Here is a 22282-nt window from a genome sequence, read left to right on the forward strand (position 1 = left end):
GCCTATCTAAAATTGAGTGTATTTAACTAGGGACCGTCGATTTGGGCGTGCATAACTGGATTTGAGTGCTCCGAGTAATTGGAGTGTATACTCCGAATCCACCTCAAAATAAATTATAAACTCTGCCACTGGCAACGAAAATCTGATCATTACACAGCTTCCGAACTAAAGCTGTACGGCTATTGGACATCAGATAGCGATAGTCCTTTTGCCAAGTAGAACAGAAATGGAACCTTAAGGTGGTAGCTGGTTGGTAACACCCGGCGTTTCTGGGCGAAGCACGATAAATATTACACGTTCAAGAAACATTAGGCTTGCTCCCCTGACTGTCGAGCCCACCTACAAAGATGGCTCCCATAAGGGGCTGTACTAGGTATTTCACGTAAAGTTACTTCTATGCTTGCTATTTTTACGGTTTCGCGAAGTAATTTCGTCAACGATTATTTGAACATACTCGCGAAGATCAAGCGTGATAATCGGATCGAACCGGGCATAAACTTTCAAGCTACAGGATACAAGAAAAATATATAGTTATTCATACAGACAGACACAGACAGACGCGCACACACACTCGCATATATTTGATTAAAAAAAAGGAGAGAAAAAAGGAAATTAAGTGTGTTCGGTGAAAGAGCGTGTGTGCCAGACAGATCGGTGAGAAAATATCGCTATTTCGTTTGTATTGAATTTTTTTTTATCGCCCTTCATCCCCCTCCACCCTAAATTCTATCCCATGTTTACCACCCGTGGATTTTTATTTTCGAGATTGATTTCAATCTCTCCATTTTGTGTTTTACGTGTGTGTGTGCGCGGATGTCTAACGCGTTGTCGGCATTATTACGAGGCACGTTAAATACATGTGTATCTTTTCTTCTAATTTATTGCTATCCTGAGTGTGTAAAATTTTGATCAGAGTTACGGGTGGTCGTAATAAAACTTTTACACATAGCCACTATTAAATTTGCCGCTGTTGTATACAATCCATATTGATCTCATATTCGTTGTACATCTGTCATTAAAATGTAACACTGCAATTAAATTTTTTTCAACTGGTTTTCAGAGAGAAAAAAAACAAAAAAAAAACTCGCCTCGCCTTGCACAAATTGCATGAAGTCAACTTAGTCCTGTTTCTCGTTTCTTTTCTGAACATACAAAACCGTGCAGATGAAGAGGGATAGAAAGAGAGAGAGAAAAGCGAACTGTACAGACACAATTCTCTCGCAAAAATCAACTCGCCCATTTTTCGTTTTTTTTTTTCACCCTACCGTTTTATTAAAACGTCGTAACAAATTTAACAAATAAGAATTATTCTTGCGTCAGTTTCCTTTTCCGTTTTTTGAATACCATTCTTATTTTTCATCAGTAGAATCTTTTTTGGTAATCTGTCACATTTTCATCTACTACTTAAACGAACACGTACTGTAAAATGAAACGAATTATACAACAAGTATTTTCAATTTTCAGATACATACGTATAGCGTATATCATTATCGTGCCATTCCAAATACGCAACAGTTGCTCATTGACGTGATAAAAATATAAGAAACATAAAACAATCAAAAAATAATTGATTGAACAAATGAACAAATAAATAAATAAGCAAAAAACGCCACTAAATCTAACCTTAAGTACGAATGTTAAATTTGTTTTTTTTTTTTCCAAGTCAACAATCGTCAGTTTAAGTGAAGATGACCGAAGCGCACTAAACTAATTCCTCAACCATAGTCGTTTTTTTCTTGTTCTTGTTGAGGCTGATTCAAGATGTATAAAATAAATAAAACATAGAAGCTAAACGAAACAAAGATTTGAAAAAAAAAAAATTAATATAAAACAAAAATAATAATTACATTCACACAGAAACCAACTAGTAGAAAAAAATTTAAATAAGATGATATAGGTTTAGAGTATTAATTAATAGTAGTACGATTCGCATCAGGATAGATTTGAATCGATTTGACTGAATGTCTTTTATACGTGACCATTTAATATTTAATATATTGAAAAAGAAACGATCCAATAAGTCAAAAGAAAGCTGAATTGTGATGTCATTTTTTTTAAACTAATTTTAATTTTAACAATTTTCTTGTTATTATTATATTATTATTTCATTATTATTGTTATTTTAATATTTTCCATAACATTATTGCCATAACGATGACATGGTTAAAGAAAGAGAGAAACAAACATGTAACAATGAATTTTGTATTTATAAAATGAATCATCAATAATTGTAAATCAAAGACAAGACGGATGCGAACCGGGAAAGAAAGACTAGGAAACAACAAAAGAAATGAAAATGAATTAAAATTCTCAGTAACTGAATTGAATAAAGGGAGTAAATTTGAGGAGTAAAAAAAACCATCTTCTAAATCACCGGAATCTAATCTCTTGACGAAGAAAGAGTTAAGAACTTAAATTAATAATTTTATAAATCGTAATACGCATAATTTTAAATAAATATAAAAATATTTGTATTAATTTCAATTGTCAATATGGCACGAAAAACTGATAATGTTCGAGGCATCAATGTCGCCGTTGTTGGACTCTCTGGGACTGAAAAAGACAAGGGGCAATTAGGAGTCGGAAAATCTTGTCTCTGCAATCGATTTATGCGATCACTTAGCGACGACTACAGTGTTGATCATATATCGGTATTGTCGCAGGTAAAAAGCAACGAAATTATACATACATTTTTCAAGAATTCAATGTCAGATTTTCATCTTGTTGCATGTATCAGATTTCCTTCAACTTTACGCATAATTTCAAGGATATTTGTTCTTGAGTGTTTATTACAAATCAGACGGGATAACTAAATTGCGCAACAGTATTTGTTCTTTGATGATATTCATATGATGTAAGTTAAAATATTCCTCACAAATGATCTGTTGGTTTTTTTTTTCTTTCTTTATTCCAGTCGGATTTCAGCGGTCGAGTTGTTAACAACGATCATTTTCTATACTGGGGCGAGGTTGTCAAGTCCTCCGAAGACGGCACAGATTTTCAGTTCCAAGTTATTGAGCACACGGAATTTATCGACGACGCGTCATTCCAGCCGTTCAAAGGTGGGAAGATGGAGCCTTACGCTAAACGGTGCGCGGCCACAAAGATAACCAGTGCCGAAAAGCTGATGTATATATGTAAGAATCAGCTCGGCATAGAGAAAGAATATGAGCAGAAAGTGTTGCCGGATGGAAAGCTTAACATCGATGGATTTATATGTGTATTCGACGTTAGCGTCGTGCCTCACAGGTCGATAGAAAAACAGGTAGAAATCGTTGCGAATATATTGAACAATTTGGTGAAGACAAAGAAGCCTGTGGTGTTGGTAACTACTAAAAATGATGACGCTAACGAACAGTACGTTAAGGAAGCAGAGAAGCTGGTAACGAGGAAAGAGTACAAAGGTGGAATTCTTATAGTCGAAACTTCGGCGCACGAAAATATAAACATTGAACTTTCTTTTATGATACTGGCACAACTTATCGACAAAACTAAAATGCGCAGCAAAGTTATTCCCTTCGCCGAAGCTGCTAGAGCCAGAAAAGAGCTCCTCGACGCATCTACAGAATCTCTGCAGAGACTAATACGAATTCACGTTACCGATTACCGTGCCCTCTGGTCTCAGGCATCTAAGAAATTATCTCAACACAAGGAATTCGTTGCTTTCGTACAACTCTTTGGCATCGACGCTACTCAAAGGCTGTTCAGGCGGCATATTAAGAAATTGAAAGACGAACAAATGGCCAAGAAAATTCAAGGCTATTTGGATATGTTACCGGATGTACTTCACGAAATTTGTCCAGATATTGCAAATCTGATTAACGAGTAAGATTTTTTCAAGATAATAGAATGGCAAGTTCTTTTCGCAAACGTTCTTATCCAGTATTCAACACATTTTGTATAATTATTTTCAGAGAGTGGTCAACCGTTCAACAATTCATAAAAGAGCATCCAGATTTTCATCAGTATTTCTACGAATGTCCCGAAGATATACCGTGGATAGATTATGATTTTGGTGAAAACAACGGCTCTAAGATACCCTACGACGTTCTAGAGACGCCAGAGGCTGAGACTGTGTTTAAAAATCACGTCAACGCTCTTCAACAAGAGCAAAAACGCTTGGAGTAAGTTTCGAACTTGACAAATTTTTACATATTGAAATCATGTAACGAAATTATTGAATTACCTTACATTACATATTTATCTACGTTACCATCACATGTACTAATGCTTTGCTTCGTTCTGGGCGGCGTATTTTATTTATTTTTTTGTTATTATTTTTTCTCTTTTTCCACGCAGACTTCCGAAAAGGTAAAATTACACAAGTGAAACATATTTAATCAAGGCATGACATGCGTTTGGTGTCGATTAACCGTTGTAATGTTTTAATGAGGTTGAAGTTAGTAATGTTACTGTAACGATTCATGTTTAGGAAACATCGTTACTTGGCACTTTTAAGATTGTTCGAAAGTTAGTCAGCTATGATAAAACAATCATACTCATATTTTGAAAATCCAACTCCTAGAATGTTTTTCTAAAATTACACAATGATGATTTTTCTTACCAATGTTCTGTTACGTTAACGTTACTAAATTCAGCCGCTTCTCTGTTGTGTGTGTTTTTTTTTCCTTTACCTTCTCCTAACTGTCGTTCAAAGTGTTTGGGTTTTGTTTGATTAACATTCGAATTTTTGATCGTCAATTTTGATCCTCATTTTACATTTTTAGATGGAAGAAACAGTTCAAACAGCTACTTGAAGAAACTGGGTACGTTACACCGGGCAAACACTTGTCGGAAGTCAGAGTTTTGTTCATGGGTAGAGAATGTTTCGAGGCATTGTCTCACGTCGATTGTCAAGAAATTTATGATCAGCATCAGAAAGAAATTATCGAAAAGGCAAAGCACAATTTTCAGGTAATTAAAATAGATCGTCGATTACAAAATAAAGGATCTTCTAAACCCTTGAATCACAATTCAATTGAGATGAAAATCAAACGGAAAACAGTGAAATTCGTAAAAGTAAACAGTTTACTCTTGGTTACAGGAGCTGCTTCTTGAACACGCAGATCTTTTTTATCATTTCAAAAGTATAGCACCGTCTGGAACAATTACTCAGGATGATATAAAGGAAATAACCGATGCCCTGGTCGATGATTTTAGGTAAAACATTGCAGAAACTAAAACGAGAAACTTGAGTACAAGTAGATAAATATAAATGCTAATATTTCTTCAAGTCGATGGTACAAATAGAGAGAAAGTAACGGAGGATAAACTCGCGAAAAGTGATTTTAAAACTCTTTTAAGGCGCGCAGATAACATTGATATAATTCTATGCAGGTATAAGGCTTTGGATAGGCTAGATCAAGACAGAAAATTAATGTTGTTTCAACATCTGGGTTTCGTCCACTGTCCGATCAGAGAACACTGTCCGGCGTTTCCAAATTGTATGGATGCTTTGATCGAGCGTATTTTAGGAACAAAAGCGCACAGGTAAAATTGAATTGTTTGTTTGTTTGTTTTATCACCAGTTATTTTACAACAGTAGTAGTAAACTGCAGAGGTAATAAGAGTTACATGTAGGCAGGACTGGCACTTATATACTTAAAATAATAACTTGAAAGCTAGACATATAATTTTGCAAAATATCCGGATAAGAGAATAATAAAAACAAAAAGTTAATATATATTATTCATTTAATTTGCAAACATTAAGACGCCTAAGCATCGCACTTCGACCAGATATAGTATTTCATTTCAATACACTCTTATATATAAACTCTTATCCATTCCTTAAGTTTTTTCTAATATATTCTTTACTTCCTATCAATACCGTTAGTTCATTTGGTAATTTATAAAATATTTTTATAGCTCTGATAGAGCTGCTCTTGAAACTACTAACTAGCCTTAGAAATTTTTGTCAATGGTATTTTAATATTCCTAGTTTAACTATTTGAGTTTAAATTTTTACTAGCAATCTATTTATTTAAATTTCAGAGATTGGAAAGAGAAACTCTATTCAATATTCATTCTTCCACAAACGAATCGATTTTTTTTTTTCTGTTTTCGTACAACAGTTTTAGCGGTGTCAATGAATAATGACTGCTCGTTTTTCAGGCCATCTTCTTGGAACCACAGTAGTCAATGGCAGCTAACTTCCGATAATAATCAATTGAATTTGGTTATCTTGGGGTGTAACGGACTGGGCGAAGAATTTGCATGCGAAATAAAAGCCCAGACTGAAGACGACGAGGTTGAAATTGACATGCAAATATACACTCTCGGTTATAGAGTTATCGAGGGTGATGTCGGTCTTCCTCACAATTCCTTCACGACCTCAGATTTCATGCCTCACGGTAAGTGGTCGTTTGTTTCTTCTGTTTCGATTGGTAGTTCACTCTTAATCTGTTTTCTGGATACCGTTCAATGTCGTTTTATTTCAGGATCATTTTGTATCTACTCAAACGAGGAATCCTTCGAATACATTCGATCTTCTCTTGAAAAGACTTTATTGTCCAACTTGGAACAGGAAGACAGGCTTCCCTTTCAAGGTCTCCCTATTGTTATCATGTTTGTAGCAGATGCCTGTATCGACGAAATGGAAGCCTTGAGGCTTCGCGAGGAAGGACAGAATTTAGCAGACAGGTAAATGATTGTTGAGACGGAAAAAATTCGATTCCTAGAAATCTATTACCATTAAATAAGTTGATACGTTGATAGCTCGAACAGGATACAATCGGGAAAATCAGGCGCTGGAATCGTTTTTTTTAAATTTTGAAACTGCCACAATTTGTAGTAAAAGAAGGATATTTTTTACAGCTTACAATGTCCATTCATCGATGTATGCGTCGAAGAATTGGAACAGAACAAAAGGTTTCCCGCCGCGCTGGTCAAAGACGCCCTGCAGCAGTTGATACAATCTATAAATCATCGAGCAGGATTTCTGAACATATATCAAAGCGTAATCGAGTGCTTAGAGCCAGACATAAGGTGGGTCGGCGATGATAGGCTTTTTGTGAGATATATTCAAATGACGACGTCGAGTTGTGATCGTTGAAACGTTTTGCATTTATTCGTTCTTTTACATCAACAGAATAATAATGTGCATGTTTTGCGGAGATCCGTACTCAGTGGAAAATGTTCTCGGCCCGTTACTTAGTCATCAATGCTGCTTCTTGAGCGGCGATCGCTCCATCGTGTTGGAGACATTTTTGGGCGAATCTAAAAGACGTGTCGCTGTTATTATATCTAGCTTTCACGGAGCTAACGCTTTCAGAGACGAACTAGTTCACGGCTTTATACTTGTCTATTCGACGAAAAGGAAAGCCTCTCTTGCTACGCTAAAGTAAGGAGATAATTTTACATCTGTAAATTTCATTGAGACATACTATCAATTATTCGCAGCAAAATTAATTTATTTATCGATTTTTTCGCAGTGCATTCTCAATGAACATTCCAAATCTGCCGATCCAAATAATGGCTGTGACGGACACTGGCGGAGCAAATGCTTTTTTCAATTCAGATCTGAGTCATTTATTGATAACTGAAGGTAACGCGACTGCCGATAGACTGCAGGCGCATTTCATGACTTCTGCTTCGAGTTGTCAACAAAAAAGTAGGCCACGTTTTGAAGATTATTAAAAATATTCTCTTCAAATTTTTGAAACTTGACTGTTTTATCGTTCTCAATTAACTGTGTGTATTTTGTGAATTAGCCGCTTTCTACACTCCGTTCTTCAAGGAGGTTTGGGAAAAAAAACCGGAGATTGAGCAGGCCTTCAACATGGAGGAACCCGGCAATTTAAACGACAGTGGCGAAGGAACGCTGGAATACTCCGCTCTGCATCCAATGCCACCACCTAGGCATGAAAGTTATCACCTTCAGACGCCCGACGACGGGTAAGTGGGTTTAAAATACGCGTGCAATTTCTATGTAGCTGTATTTAATATAATTCTCCCTGAAAGGAAGGGGGGTAAAAAAGCGAAAAACAGCAGCCAATGAGAAATTGAATTGTATGTCTAACCTCCAGTAGTATGTCTGTTACTTTTAGGAGCGGGTCTGAATCTTACGAGCAACTTACACCCGACGGTGATCTTGGGGAGTCGGGGCTTATTGAACATTTCCACGATAACAGAGCGACACCGAGCGACGACAGCGATATTTACAGCCACGTTGATTTTCATCGAGAGGATGCGGACAGGGAACTGTTAATAAAAGGCGCAGACGTGACCAGCAAATTAACTGGTAAAATCGCACTCACATTTCACACAACGTACAGTATGTACAAATTTTTTTTTTTTTTTTTTTTCAACACTGTTCCATCGTCATTTGAATGTTAAATTAAACATCGATTTTCCAGGGTGGATGAAAGAGACGTTTATGCCTCAAGACGGGGGAATAAACAGATATTCTCATCGGGCGTTTACAACCGGTCGTCGTAATATATCTCAAACAAAACCTCGGCCGAAGGGAAATAGTCAGACGTTGAAACAACCTGGGAAAATAAATTTAAAAGACTTTTCAAACGTCACGGATGTCATTGGAAGGATGAAGATAGGTGAAAAAGACGAACACGGCTCAAAAATTAATTTGGGTCACGCGCCGTTAGCTACACCTGAATTAGTTGATCTCGGTTCAGAATACGCACAAGTTAAAGACGTCGTTCCAAATTTGTACACGCCTTACGAGGGTGATTACATGTACACCCTAGTTCACGATCCCCTTGGCAACAATAAATCGAAATTACGACATCGGCGAGAAAAAGGACAGCCATGTGAGCGTTTATTTTGTTTTTTTTTTTTAGTTTTTTCATTGTTTTTTTTTTATTCGTTTTTGTACATTGATTCTTTTTCAGTTTCTTTTTTTTTCACATCTTTTTTTAAACAACTTTGTATCTTAATTGTTCCCTTGTTGAATTTTGGACGAACTCAAGAATGGTTAACGTCTCGTATTTATTTCATAGGGATCCAAAACCTCTGAAATTCTCCTCATAACCAACTAACTTATGATTTTGTAATTTCTTACAGCGTTCAGCGAGTCTGACTCGGATTCGAGTTCTCCAGAGCGGCAAAGGCCAATGGAATTCTTAGGTAAAGGTAACAAAAAATCATTGACGCACAAACGAATACGCAAAAAACGTACAGCTATACCTGTAGCTACCCCAAAAGTTCCATTATTGTCAAGTTTGGGAGGCGGTGAAGGCATAACGCGACTCAATTATACGATTAAAGAGGACAAAAATTGGCGACATGATACCATGGAGAGAGGTACACATTTTCTATTCAATAAATCCATTACAGTAATTATATCGGATATTTTTACAGAAAGAAAAAATGGCTCTCATAATTTTTATTAATAAAGCTCGTTTTTTTACTTCATCTTAAACTTCATTCAACATTTTCCCCACATTAGTTTCCAGTGAAACTCCTGACAGTTCGGAGTCCAGCGAGCCTGATCATCTGTCCGGGCCACGAATTAAACCGCGCAAATCGGCTGTGCAGAATTTGAGAAAGCGATTTGGTAATCTTTCGGCACAACAAGAGTATTCATCCACCATGTTACAGCACCACCTGAACACTAAGCACATGTCTCAAGAGGCTCTTGGTGCACCTTGTGAGTTCACGATTTTATTTAATTGTACTATTGCTGCGTATTTCAATGTATTTTTACTATTCTATTTTATTCTGTGCAGATAAACCGAGGATGGATAATGCTTACGGCAACATGCCTGACGACGAGTCTAGCCTGGAAGTTTCTTCCCCGAGGGAAATAAATTCTCCAAGTGTGAGTGTAAATCGAGTAGAAGAATTTTTTTAGTAGCGATTAGTGGTATTTATTGTTTCCCTTCATCAGTATTCCTTTATTACAATGTGTATAATTTTCGTTTTTAGTTCAGCATATTGATCAAATGTAAAGACGGCGATAAATTGGCGAGAAAAAAAGACAAACAAAAGGCCAAAGAGGATGAAAAATTGGAGAAGAGAAGACAGAAGGAGGAGAAGCTGAAAAGGAACGCGGAGAAGGAAAAGGAGCGGGAGAAAAAGAAACAGCAAAAACAAAAGAACACAAAGGGCGGAAACGCTGGTACGATATCCGGCCAATCTCAGCAACAGCTTCTCATCGAGGACTTTGCACAAAGCGAGACGAATCGGATTCCACTTTTCCTTGAAAAATGCGTACAGTTCATCGAAGACGAAGGGTTGGACTCTGAGGGTATCTATAGAGTGCCAGGCAACAGAGCACACGTTGAACTTTTATTCCAGAAATTTGAGGAAGGTCGGTATTTTTTGCCTAGCGACGAAATACCAACCACTGATTATTCATAAATACAATGTCGTTGATGAATTGTGCTTTTACTTTCGTAGATGGCAACATAGACATTCATTCCCTCGATATTCCGGTAAACGCAGTTGCCACCGCTCTTAAAGATTTCTTTTCAAAGAGGCTACCACCTCTTATTGACAAGGAACGAATGAGCGAGCTTGAGGACATTTCTGGTGAGCAATTTCATTTGAGTTGTATAATCTTATAAAAGATCTTTCTCAATCGATACCACATTTCAAATGTCGTCCCACCTTGCCAAAAATATTCTGAACAATATGCGATCTTGAAATTTGACACCAATTACTTTGGGTTCCTGAAAAATTCCTGAAACATTCCTGATGTATGAAATATTTTAGTTTTCACAAAAGAAGTGTGAGAAAATGACACTTTATTTTATTTGATCAAATCTCTGAAAGCGCGAGATTTGTTTTCTATTACGAATTTCCGTTTCTAAACGTTATTCACAGCATCATGCGTTAAATTTCAGGGGCACGTGCGATCAGTAAACCAATGTCAGCTACTTGCATGAACATGGAAGGTCAGTTTATAAAACAATTAACCAAAATATATTTTTAAACATTTGGTTATTTGATCGACGTTAGAAAATTCATTGTTAATTTTCAAAATTTCAGATCGTAGCGGAAGACTGCTCGCTTTGAGACACATGCTTAAAAAATTAAATCCGATAAATTTTGACGTTCTGAAATACATTTTTCAGCATTTTGTAAAGTGAGTATATTATATATTTATACAATGCACGGATATATAATATATTTCGTGTGATTTAGCGAAGAGATATTAACGAATGGGCTGACGTAAATAATGATTATAATTTTATAGGGTAGCTGAGAATTGCAAATCGAATAGCATGGATAGTAAAAATTTAGCTATTTGTTGGTGGCCGACTTTATTACCAATTGAATTCAACGACATGGGAAGGTTCGAGGCGATGAGGCCGTTCCTAGAAGACGTAGTTCAGACAATGATCGACCAATATCCGTTCCTCTTTTGTGGGAAAGAAGCTATCGTAATGGTTTAGTGACCGTGATTAACTGATAAGTAACACTAATGCTAATAATTATGATGATAATAATAATAATAACGATAACAACAACAATAATAATAATAATAGTAATAATAATAATGATAATGAGAATAATAATTGTCAAAAGCGCGAACGGAGTTTGCGCTAAAACGTAACAAAAGTCTAGTTTGTGTATAAAGTATTGTAAAAGTATTGCTTTCGAAATTGTTTGCAACAAATTTATATACATATAACAATTGATGGCTTAGATATTGAGGTGTCTGTCGGTTACAAACAATCTTTCAACAAAACGACTGTTTCAATTCGCTTTGGTAGTGATTTTTTTTATTCCTTTTTTTTTTTTTTTTTTTCTCCGCCATTTAGTTACCTATCTATAGAAAAATAAAGCAGAAGTTGATAGAGAAGAATACGGCTGTCCTGTCTGTACAAGCATAACAATTTTCTCTTTATTCTATTCTTTTCCTTGAAACGTTTAACGTCTCACCGCGCGCCGTGTATCATCGAGCTTTAACTGTATATTTATTTTTACCTTCTTATTTATTTATTTATACATTTAAGTAAGAAAACGTTGTTTTGTTTTTCACCGCTTCGCAGTTTTAAAGCTGAACTGATCCACCCTGACACAATGTTTAAACACTATACGAAAGATCAAATTAAAAAGATTTATAAATTCGAACTTCGTTACTGGTTTGTTTTTTTTTTTTTTGTTTTTTTTTTTTTGCACTCGGTATGTCCGTTACATCTGATTTTCTCTTCTATGTTTCCTCCCTTCATACATCACCTAAAGACTTTCTAGATCGAGGTAGTCTACAATAGACAATGAATTAAAAATTATTTTTCTTTAATATTCTCACTTTCCTACTATTTGATAATAATAATAAATAATAATAACAACAATAATAATAATAATAATACCCAGTATCCGTTGTATTTACGTGGCTACATACATACTATATACGTACATACGTGATCACTAGGCCGAATACTAAATAAGATTTTATACATTCGTACGTTCGTAATGGTAATGAATAGTTCGTATTATTGATAATAATAATAATATTAATAATACTAATAATAATAGCGATGAGAGATGATGACGATAATAATAATAATAGTTATACTAATAATAACAATATTGATAATAGTAACGGCAAAACAGAAGAATAGAAAAAAAAAGGAAGCCCATTTGACGACAGATCAATGGCAAAAGAAGATTGAAAGAAACAACAACAAAAAAATAATATAAAAAATGAACTAAGTAATAAATAACTAAGTGAAACCCGCACAATCCAACCAACATTTTCAGCTTGAATATTTAAACACTTTTCAACAATCTTCGATGTCTAAAACGGTATTAATAAAAAAATAAATTTTATCCGGATTACGTACCACGTGTAATAGAATGCGTAGAGAAATCTTTTACCATAGACTAAGCAGTTAAACCTTATTATTTATTCGAATTTTAGTTCAAAACAAGAATCTCTAACTCTATACGAATTATTCTCTGTACGAACTGTTTGGTTTATCAGGTATTGCAGTTATTCTTGCCGAACATTTTTTTTTTTTTTTTTTTCTATCAACGATGTCACGAATATTTTTGACTGAAAAACAAATAAAAACGAAAATCAACATCTTTTTCTTAGAGAGTTCACATGACTTGATAGATATAATTGACAGTAGATCGGTTTTTGTTTAATTTCGGTTATTACTATTCTGTTTTTCATCCCCTTAAATCTCACCTCGTAGACTCGCAATATATCAGTCAGCGTTTTATGGGCTGGGGGAAAAATTACATCAATGTTATACGGTGTGGTTTTTTTTTTTGTTATTCCTTTGTTTTTTTTCACTTCGATACACGAAATATTTTCTTTCTCACACATGCATTATTTCAATTTTTTTCCAATCCGATGCTCGTTAAAAAAGCGATACATAATACTTAACATGATTCGATTCGTTGAAAGATTTGAAAGCGACGTTAGCCTCTAAAACGTTATTTTATATATAATATTACTTGCGATGATACGATATGTGCGCGCGAGTATTGTGTGATGAGAATGTGAGGAGGTGGATTTAGAGAGTTGTAATTTTCTCAGAAGGAAAAAGAAGGATGAAAAATAGAAAATCATAGTAATGGTAATTCCACTTTCAAGAATGATAGAAATGCGAATTGGATTTATGTATGTATAATGTATGTATTTATGCGTAAGTAACGAGAAGAAAAGAAGACGGAAGATGAACGGCGTTAAGAGATGAAAAAACAGAAATGATGGTATAAAATGCAAAGCTTAAAAATGAAGACGCAGGAATTGAAGAATACTAAAAAGCACAATGTTATTACGGAGCGATCGAAAATAAATATGAATACATAACAACTGAACAACTGTGGAAGATGGAGGAGATCTATCTGACCCTCCCCTATTTTGAAGAGAAGTGTAATTGTATCGATCAAGGAAAACAAATGCGATTATTACAATAAATTAAAAGTCTTAAATGTAATTTGTGCTAATCTTACGATTAATAGTAATAATAATTAATTATAGGAAAGAGTGTGTCTCCGGCTAAAGAGAAAATGGAAGGAAAAAGAAAAACAAAGAAAAATAATATTTGTAACTATATGCTTTTTAATGTGTATATATTGTTGCTGCTGCTAGTGCTATTGCTGCTGCTGCTGCTGCCGCTTACGTTCGGCCATCATGTATATTTGGCTACGGATACATATTAGAATATCATTGTCGTTACTATTATCATCATCATTATTATTATTATTATTGTTATTATTATTATTATTATTATTATCGTTATTATTATTAATAATAATATGTATAATTATTTTTTACTAGATCACTGTCGCGTTTGTTTTATTTTATTTTTCTATTATTAAAACTTGAGGAAGTTTGAGTATAACGCGAGTCGTTTCTCGATGTCTAACTCTTTATATTTATATAACTTTCTAAGTCTGTCTCTGTCTTTCTCAATGCTTGACTGTGTATTTTGTAAGAATCTAGAAGCATAAAACAGAATTAATAATATAATGTTGAGAAAAAAAATAGTTCCATAAGAAAATCAAAAAAACATGATTTCCAAACGGTGCGTCATTTCAGATATTGGGCTAATGGCAATTTATTGGGAAGAGCTGGAGTAAGTGTCTCGGGCATCCCTAATTATTTTCTATTTCTTGATGAAATCACCACTATAATTATTGCCATAACAATGTGTGGACAGAATTTATGACATCAAAATTTCTCAATGTTGTCGTTAACAGTGTTTGCATATTTTGCTATTTATTTATTTTTCTTATTTATTTTATATATTCTAAAGAATTAATCATGCCGATTTCAGCGGAAATAGGAGTATGTATGTATCTACCCACATACGAGTAAATAAATCAAGATGAATTATCGAAAGTGAAAAGATATATTTCGACGAATATGTTGAAAGACTGATGATCCTTGGATGAAAATCGTTGGCGTGAAGTAACGCAGATCAGCTGCAAACTTGGTTTAAGTTGTGAAAAAAATGTTTGTTGAATATTTTTGACATGCGAAGTGAAACGGTGCCACGGAAAATCAACATGGCCGACATTGGCACGCTTGCGATTTCATTTCGGCTATATTATTATTCACAGCTCTCGTCAGTAATCGAACGCTACTTCACGCCGAACAATATTATGGCAGGAATAGTTTCGTTATGATCTCATCCTCCATGAATGCACAAAAATCGGCTATTCGGCTTGCGATATTTACTCGTGCTCAGTTTCAATACTTGCACACTTACAGACACTCATATATTTTAACGGAACAGTATTTCTTCTTTGCGGATCAAATACAACCTGCATCGTTTTAAGAATTCCGGTGAAACGAGGCAAAAAATATCCACTATACTCATACTCGAGAGAAACGAATTGTGAATTCTCGATTTATTAGTAAGCGGCCTCTAACGTCGATACCATAAACCTGAACGAAGGTACATTCCAATTTCTTTTTTTAATCCGATGTAGTAACCGTAACCGTGATCGAAAAAAATTCCTTAGAAGCAAATAACGAACGTGAAAGTAGGTTCAAATGGCCAAATAAATCGAGTGCGGTATAATTTAACTTTTTATTTTTGCTATCCATCTACTTCTTGGGATTTTCAAAAATGTATTTGAGAAAACAGAACTACCAAGTTAAATTATATCATTTGCGTGATGAAAAAAATGGAAAACTGTTTTAAAAAAATTATATGTATTGTTCAACGTTGGCTGAGTGTTTGTGGATAAAAATAAATTTTATATAATACATACGTAACTCCGCTTTCTTTAGCACTGTGATTAATAGTATTAATAGTATTGTCATTACTGTCGTTATCATTTGCATCGTCATCGTCATTATCATTTTCACAATCATTGTCGCTAATTTATCCTATAGCATTGTTTGTATTTATAATAATGAAAATATTCGAATTGTATTCGATTTATTACGTCGAACGGAGAAACAGAGAGAGAGAGAGAGATAAAGGAATTGTAACAAATCGTAACCGTAACGTATTTATAAAATGGCATCGTACGCATCACGCTTACTTACTTCCCGTTTTATAATAACCACAACAAAACAATAATAATGGTAATAACAATGATTAAAAAAAAGAAAACAGAAAAAAAAAACAGTAATGATAATAATAATAGTGATTATATGAGCTCGTTCGAATGCGAAGAGAGCAGGAGAAAACGAATGCATAGCGCCTAAATGAAGTGTAACGAAGAGAAGAGTGGCTGAAATGGGGAAAAAATAAGAAAACACTAAATATCGGTGTCCAAGAAGTATTTAAAATAAACATCGTCTTTATATGTACAATTTGAATGCCGAGTCTTTCCATTTATTAACAGTTTCACGTTATTTTATTCGTTACCAACACCATTTGTACATTCCCTCATATATACATATATATATTATATATGTTTTTTTAATTTATTATTCTTACTTTTCATTGTTTTCATCTCATCGTGATCCTTTTCCTCCTATTCACTTTTCTTACGTGAAAGATAATATTTTTCCGCAACGCTTACGGCGAAAAAGCGGTGGAAATGTAGCCCAGAAAGTGATTATACGTATACATACATGTATGCTGTATTGTGCAATATGTGGTCCATTTGACGACAGATATCCAGAACTGGATTCAAATGTAAATGGATTGTGGTGTTGATTTTTTTTCCCCTTTCTACGTATACGGGACAAGATTGGCAGGTATTTTTCGAATTTTCACCGTCATTTTTACACGGATGCAAATCAATCGCTTTTTTTCACCCTCGTTACGGAAAGGGTGAATAATGGCTGATGGTCGAATCGAAGCAAATCCAGTGACGTTCAATTACCTACCATTACACGCTTCGAAAGAATATTACTGAAGATTTTATCACAGATTTTACATATTACATTTAGATGCTTGACCAAATGATTATACAGATATCAATACTTACGGACGCACATCTACCGATTTAGTTTACAGCTTAATAGAAACCCAATTTTATAAATTTGAATTTTGGGCCGGTTCGGAAAAAAACCCGCAAATTTGGATGATACGAACTAATATAACCCCGAAATATGTAATTGTTTGACAACAGTTTGCAATTCGGACGCAGATAAAAAATTTATTGCAATGCGTACGAGGCCCAAAACGCTGTCCCTTGACCATCGCGTTTCCGGAATAAATGGCCTGGATCTATTAAAACTTATCTTGCGCGTACCAACTGGCGTGAAAATACCTTATTGCCTCAGGTATATATACGTTGTACATGTCTACACAACGGCACCCTGTGTCTACCTACTTTGCATGTTTCTACACACAAAGGCACGTAGGTAGGTACGTTAGGTATACGACGGGAGAGCTCGTCTAAATGTACACATACGTCTGGTACGTCGGTAGATTTGAAAAGCTGGTTTGGGTCGATCTTGCCGCCGTGCCGAGCCTTGCTGTGCTAGAGACCCGCAAAACGCCCCCCCGATGCAGCGTCAATTGCAGTGTTTGGTTTGCGTTGCGTATGTTTTTTTCTTATTTTTTTATCTCTTCTTCGCTTTTTATTTTTATTTCATCCTCCCCTCCCCCCCCCCGTTTACATTCGCATCTATTCATCTTTTTCCCGCTTTTTATTTCCTCTTTTCCGCGACGTCCTCTCGTCGACGGTCGAGCTGGCTTGGTCATTAGTGCAAGCGTGCGAGCTGGTTCCCTCGTGATTCGGGTGGTGGGAAGCTGGGAGGCCAGGTTTAGTCTTTTCTCTCTCCTCCTCGCTTCTCTGCAAGCTCACCTGACGGAGCGACGTCGGTTCAGTGACGTCACGTCTCGCCGTTGCCCGGAGCAACGGTGCCGAGCCGAGGTACGATTCCGCACGGTTGACGTCGCCACTTGCGCCGTTGGGTAAAAATCAATTTGAACCTCGGCGAGGCAAAGGTGGTGGCGGTGCCGGAGGTGGTGGTGGCGGTGGCGGTGGTTGGTGCTCGTCGAGGTGGTGGTTGGTTAGCGTCGCCTGGCTCGCGCGCGCTTCTGGAGCTCTCGTGAGAGCCAAGCTGAGCCAAGCTGAGCTGAGCTGAGCTGAGCTGAGCTGAGCCGAACCGAGTCGAGCCGAGCTCTTCGGTTAGTCGCGAGTCGCCAACTCGTTGTACGGTCGCGTCAAACTTAGCCGGGGATTCCGTGTCGTCCCTGAAGACGTTATCCCGACGTAGTGCTACCCAAGAACTACACCTAGACGTTGTTGTTGTTGTTTCATTCGAGGAAAGTGCTGCAGGGAGAAGAGCTACCAAAAAGAAGAAGAAGAAGAAGAAGAAGAAGACAACGACGAAGAAGAAGAAACAGTGTCTGGGACGATGCGCGCGAGAACTGGAGGAAGGTCCGGTGTTCTATCGTCGAAGGTCGTCCTCGAAGTGATAAGGATATACGTGGAGGAAACTTGTCAGTTGCAGCTAGTTTGCCCGCTGCGGAGGACCGACTGAGTCTGCACCATCGCCGGGGAATAGGGTGAATTCGCTGATTAAGGAACCCATAAGTTACGGAAGAACGAAAGAAAGAAAGCTGAGGTGGTCGCATAACGGACCTGCAAGACTTTATAATGTAGGAAGAGAGTTTGCCTACGGTAGATGTTTTATGTGGTGTTGAACGTTCTTCTCCACCTGGACACTGTGCGCGCGAGTTTTGAGCGACGGCTACAGCAGATGCCCCGATCCGTACAATAATTATTACACTTTACTATTATACTTATCCAGTAAAGGACTACCTATTCACGGAAGGGATTCGTGGCCAAACAATAACCACGCTCGGTTTAGCTGCTTACACCGTTGCTCTATCGATTGAATTCCGGCGCGCCAAAAAGAGAGGATGTTAAACTGATGATGATGACGAGGATCGAGGATTAGTGAGGTGGCGGCTCGTTAATCGACGGTTATCGTCACACCACCACAACATGTGGGATCCTCTGATTACCGCTGTGCTCTGATAATAAAAAAAAAAAAAAACAAAAAAAATAAAGAAATAAAACAGAAGATGAGAGCAAACCCTGCTTTCGATTAATCAGCGATAAAGTGGTGCTTATGGTGTGAAAACCCAACTGCCGATATATACAGTCCTTTGACATTATTCACTTTCGTTTCTAGTATTTATGTTTTTTCAAAACACGAGCTGCTTTTCTAACTTCTAATCAATTTGCCTCGGTTGAATTGATCGAAGCTCCGTATAAAGCAATTGCACAGGAGCAATATATAAAGACACACTGCCCTAATAAGATTTTTTATCAATAATAATAACGATAATAATACCAGTAATATTAATAATAAAAAGTTTAAATCACAACGCTGCAGAGAGATTATTCCGCAAAACCGTGAGAGATGTAGTTCGTCGTGATAGCTACGCGGAAATGCCCGGTTATGAGGATTGCCTGGGTTTTGAGGTGTCACTGATCATCGGTGGCGTCATTACCACCTCGACACGTTGTGATTTTGTTCTGGATACAATATACACCCGAATGGATAGAAGCTAGTGCTCGTCCCGGAGTCAGACTTACACGTAGCGTAAGGTACAGGAACGCCTATACTGCATACGTACACGTAATAGGCTTGCGGAATTGTTGTTCGTGCGGTATGTTCTGCTGAGCAACGGTGGTGCGACCCACGTGTGTGTTTCAACGATCCTCTCCGATATGTCTGGGGCAACGTCAACGTCGTACACGTCGCCGGGCTCTTCGTCCGGGAAATTTTCGGGCCGGCTTCTGCAGTCCAGCGACCAGGTCTGGTAATTCCCGACCGGCTGAGTTAAGGGTGAAACGGGCCGTGGGGGTGAAGGAGGTTCGAGGATCGCGATGGCATCGGTCGCCGCCTGGTTGCCGTTCGCTCGAGCAGCGGCCATAGGATGGGTGCCGATCGCTACGCACCCCTTACCGCCTCCGCCGATACCGAAAGACCGGCGAAAAGCAGACGACGAAAAGCTCCTGATAAATGTGAGCGGCCGACGGTTCGAGACCTGGCGTAACACCCTAGAGAAATATCCCGACACCCTGCTCGGTTCTAACGAGCGGGAGTTCTTCTACGACGAGGACACCAAGGAGTACTTCTTCGACCGTGATCCGGACATATTCCGGCATATATTGAACTACTACAGGACCGGCAAGCTCCATTATCCCAAGCACGAGTGTCTCACAAGCTACGACGAGGAGTTGGCGTTCTTTGGTATCCTGCCGGACGTTATCGGTGATTGTTGCTACGAGGATTACAGGGACCGTAAAAGAGAGAACGCCGAACGACTGATGGACGATAAACTGAGCGAGAACGGTGACCAAAATCTTCAACAGTTGACGAACCTACGACAAAAAATGTGGCGGGCTTTTGAAAATCCGCATACGTCAACGGCTGCGCTTGTGTTTTACTATGTGACGGGATTCTTCATAGCCGTCAGCGTGATGGCGAACGTTGTTGAGACCGTACCTTGCGGACACAGACCCGGGCGTGCCGGTACCTTGCCCTGTGGTGAACGGTACAAGATAGTTTTCTTCTGCCTGGACACTGCTTGCGTAATGATATTCACCGCCGAGTATCTTTTGAGGCTTTTCGCGGCACCGGATCGGTGCAAATTCGTTAGGTCCGTGATGTCGATAATCGACGTTGTCGCTATACTGCCGTACTACATTGGACTCGGTATAACCGACAACGATGACGTCTCAGGGGCGTTCGTTACCCTCCGTGTCTTCAGGGTGTTCAGAATCTTCAAGTTCTCCCGTCACTCCCAGGGGCTACGGATCCTGGGCTACACTCTTAAATCCTGTGCCTCTGAACTCGGGTTTTTGGTGTTCTCGTTGGCTATGGCCATCATCATATTCGCTACCGTTATGTTCTACGCCGAGAAAAATGTCGAGGGTACAAACTTCACATCGATTCCAGCCGCCTTCTGGTACACCATTGTCACCATGACGACCCTAGGGTGAGTTCTTACCTTGGCGAGTATTTATCTTGTCACCTCGAAGGTACCAGTGCGCGATTTTCTTCGGCTCTCTTCTTCGGCGCAGCGTGTCTCTCTCTGACTATGTGCGTGTGTTGGTATGCATGCATGGTGTCGGCATACTGTAGAGAGACGGATCTCTCGAGCCACGCGTCACACGTTTGCGGCGACTATACTTGGCTACGCCTCTCCGCAGTACGTAGGGCTGGCTATAAATAAATCGACAACTCGCGTGGGCCATGAATTTTCTTCATAGTATAAAAGTCGCCACGCTACTCGGACAGGTACGCCCTGCGTTCCCATGTACATTATTGGGGAGCTCTTTGGAATTTTTTCCATGCTATACGTACGTTATCGAACAATGTCAGGCTAGTGTAGTTTCGTTCAAGTCGTACCTTCTCAACGCCGGTGAAATGCGCGACAATTCCCTATCCTCTGGTAGAAGTGAAATATTCCGCCATTCCAAAGCGATTTATATGTTCTCATTCTCAATGGCAAAAAGTTGAACCGAATTAATAATTTGGTTGGATCCTTAGTTCGAAGATCACAAACAATTAGAGAGTTTGGCAAACTCGATAGAGATTCCCTTACGTGGAGGGGAAGGTAAAGCTATAACGCCTCTGAGTGTCTATCACGTCTTTCCACGTATGTACATACGTACGGTACATACGTTGGTATTCCGGTCACTGGGTAAAGCTCATTTCCCCCGCTTTCCCGAGCTCCCACCTCCCCTCCCCCTTTTCTCCTTGTGAGCTTTAGCAGCTCGGGTGACGAGAGAGAGTAGGCACATTTAGACGTGTCATGGATGAGAAGCCTACCCGTACGTCATGAGAGGAGAGTTTGTTGCTTTTAACTTAATCACTCGACGTTTCCACTCATGGAATTCTTTACGTGTTTCACCTCTTTTCACCGACCTTACATGACATTTTTCAAGTACTGATTGGTAGCCCCTGACGATCCGACTCTACTCGACACGGTCTCTAGTCCTTTCATCCCACACGTCGCGTTTTGATACGTTTTTAGTTATTGACCTTATCGTTCTACCGGTGACCAGTTTACTCCGTCAGGATCCATTTTTGTAAAGATTTCTTTATCCCCGTTCGTTATCTCGAAGTCTGCTAATCTATTATTATCTTCCATGTGATCTATTTTTACCTATTGTTAACCTAGATTAGTTCACCCTTCTCCACTGGTTCTATATAGGTGTCGTATTATTTTGCCACGTTGTCTAGGCTGATTGGTGACTTTTTCTTCGATTTAAGTTTTATTCATAGATAATATACCTGTAGAACTTTTGTGTACAGAACGATCCGTGTAGTTTCCGCTTGGCAAACCGGTGTTGGGTAAAATATACACTTAAATATACGTGTCTCCGTCTGTGCACACACTAGATGCACAAATAATAGATCGTTATACTTTCTTTCCGGTCTCTTTCGCACTTTTAAGCTCTAGACTACTCGTTCT

The 22282-nt window shown here is 38.0% G+C and overlaps 2 protein-coding genes and 1 long non-coding RNA gene across 15 annotated transcripts in view; all 3 read left to right on the plus strand.

Moving 5' to 3' along the window:
* The first annotated feature begins 185 nt into the window (after window positions 1–185).
* Window positions 186–1831, plus strand: LOC124182867. Of its 2 annotated transcripts, none has more exons than XR_006870878.1 (2): window positions 186–373; window positions 1465–1831. It is a non-coding gene; the product is annotated as an uncharacterized LOC124182867 (long non-coding RNA). The 2 variants fall into 2 exon arrangements; XR_006870879.1 differs by lacking the exon at window positions 186–373 and adding an exon at window positions 624–654.
* Window positions 1832–2384: 553 nt separating this feature from the next.
* Window positions 2385–16203, plus strand: LOC124182860 (rho GTPase-activating protein 190). 5 transcript variants are annotated; one of them, XM_046570612.1, is made up of 23 exons: window positions 2385–2663; window positions 2915–3825; window positions 3915–4124; window positions 4300–4311; window positions 4728–4914; window positions 5045–5160; window positions 5338–5490; window positions 6114–6352; window positions 6440–6641; window positions 6816–6986; window positions 7090–7341; window positions 7433–7611; window positions 7712–7895; window positions 8030–8241; window positions 8357–8770; window positions 9024–9263; window positions 9409–9609; window positions 9689–9780; window positions 9888–10272; window positions 10362–10493; window positions 10808–10858; window positions 10953–11049; window positions 11161–16203. In XM_046570612.1, the coding sequence occupies exons 1-23, from the start codon at window positions 2493–2495 to the stop codon at window positions 11357–11359; spliced, it is 5010 nt and encodes a 1669-aa protein (XP_046426568.1). In that variant the 5' UTR covers window positions 2385–2492; the 3' UTR covers window positions 11360–16203. The 5 variants fall into 5 exon arrangements, with proteins under 5 accessions (XP_046426568.1, XP_046426573.1, XP_046426570.1 ...); XM_046570617.1 differs by having other exon boundaries at window positions 8357–8554; XM_046570614.1 differs by having other exon boundaries at window positions 8048–8241.
* A 1652-nt stretch (window positions 16204–17855) lies between these two features.
* Window positions 17856–22282, plus strand: part of LOC124182862 (potassium voltage-gated channel protein Shal) — a 46982-nt gene continuing 42555 nt past the window's right edge. For all 8 annotated transcript variants that reach the window (XR_006870876.1, XR_006870875.1, XR_006870877.1 and 5 more), the window contains exon 1: window positions 17856–20800. Coding sequence is in view for 5 of the 8 variants with exons in the window: in XM_046570620.1 (XP_046426576.1) it covers window positions 19686–20800 (1115 nt within the window). In the remaining 3 variants the exon portion in view is untranslated. The remainder of the gene's footprint in view (window positions 20801–22282) is intronic.

This window comes from Neodiprion fabricii, chromosome 5 (genome assembly GCF_021155785.1).
Source record: "Neodiprion fabricii isolate iyNeoFabr1 chromosome 5, iyNeoFabr1.1, whole genome shotgun sequence".
Classification (NCBI taxonomy): domain Eukaryota; kingdom Metazoa; phylum Arthropoda; class Insecta; order Hymenoptera; family Diprionidae; genus Neodiprion; species Neodiprion fabricii.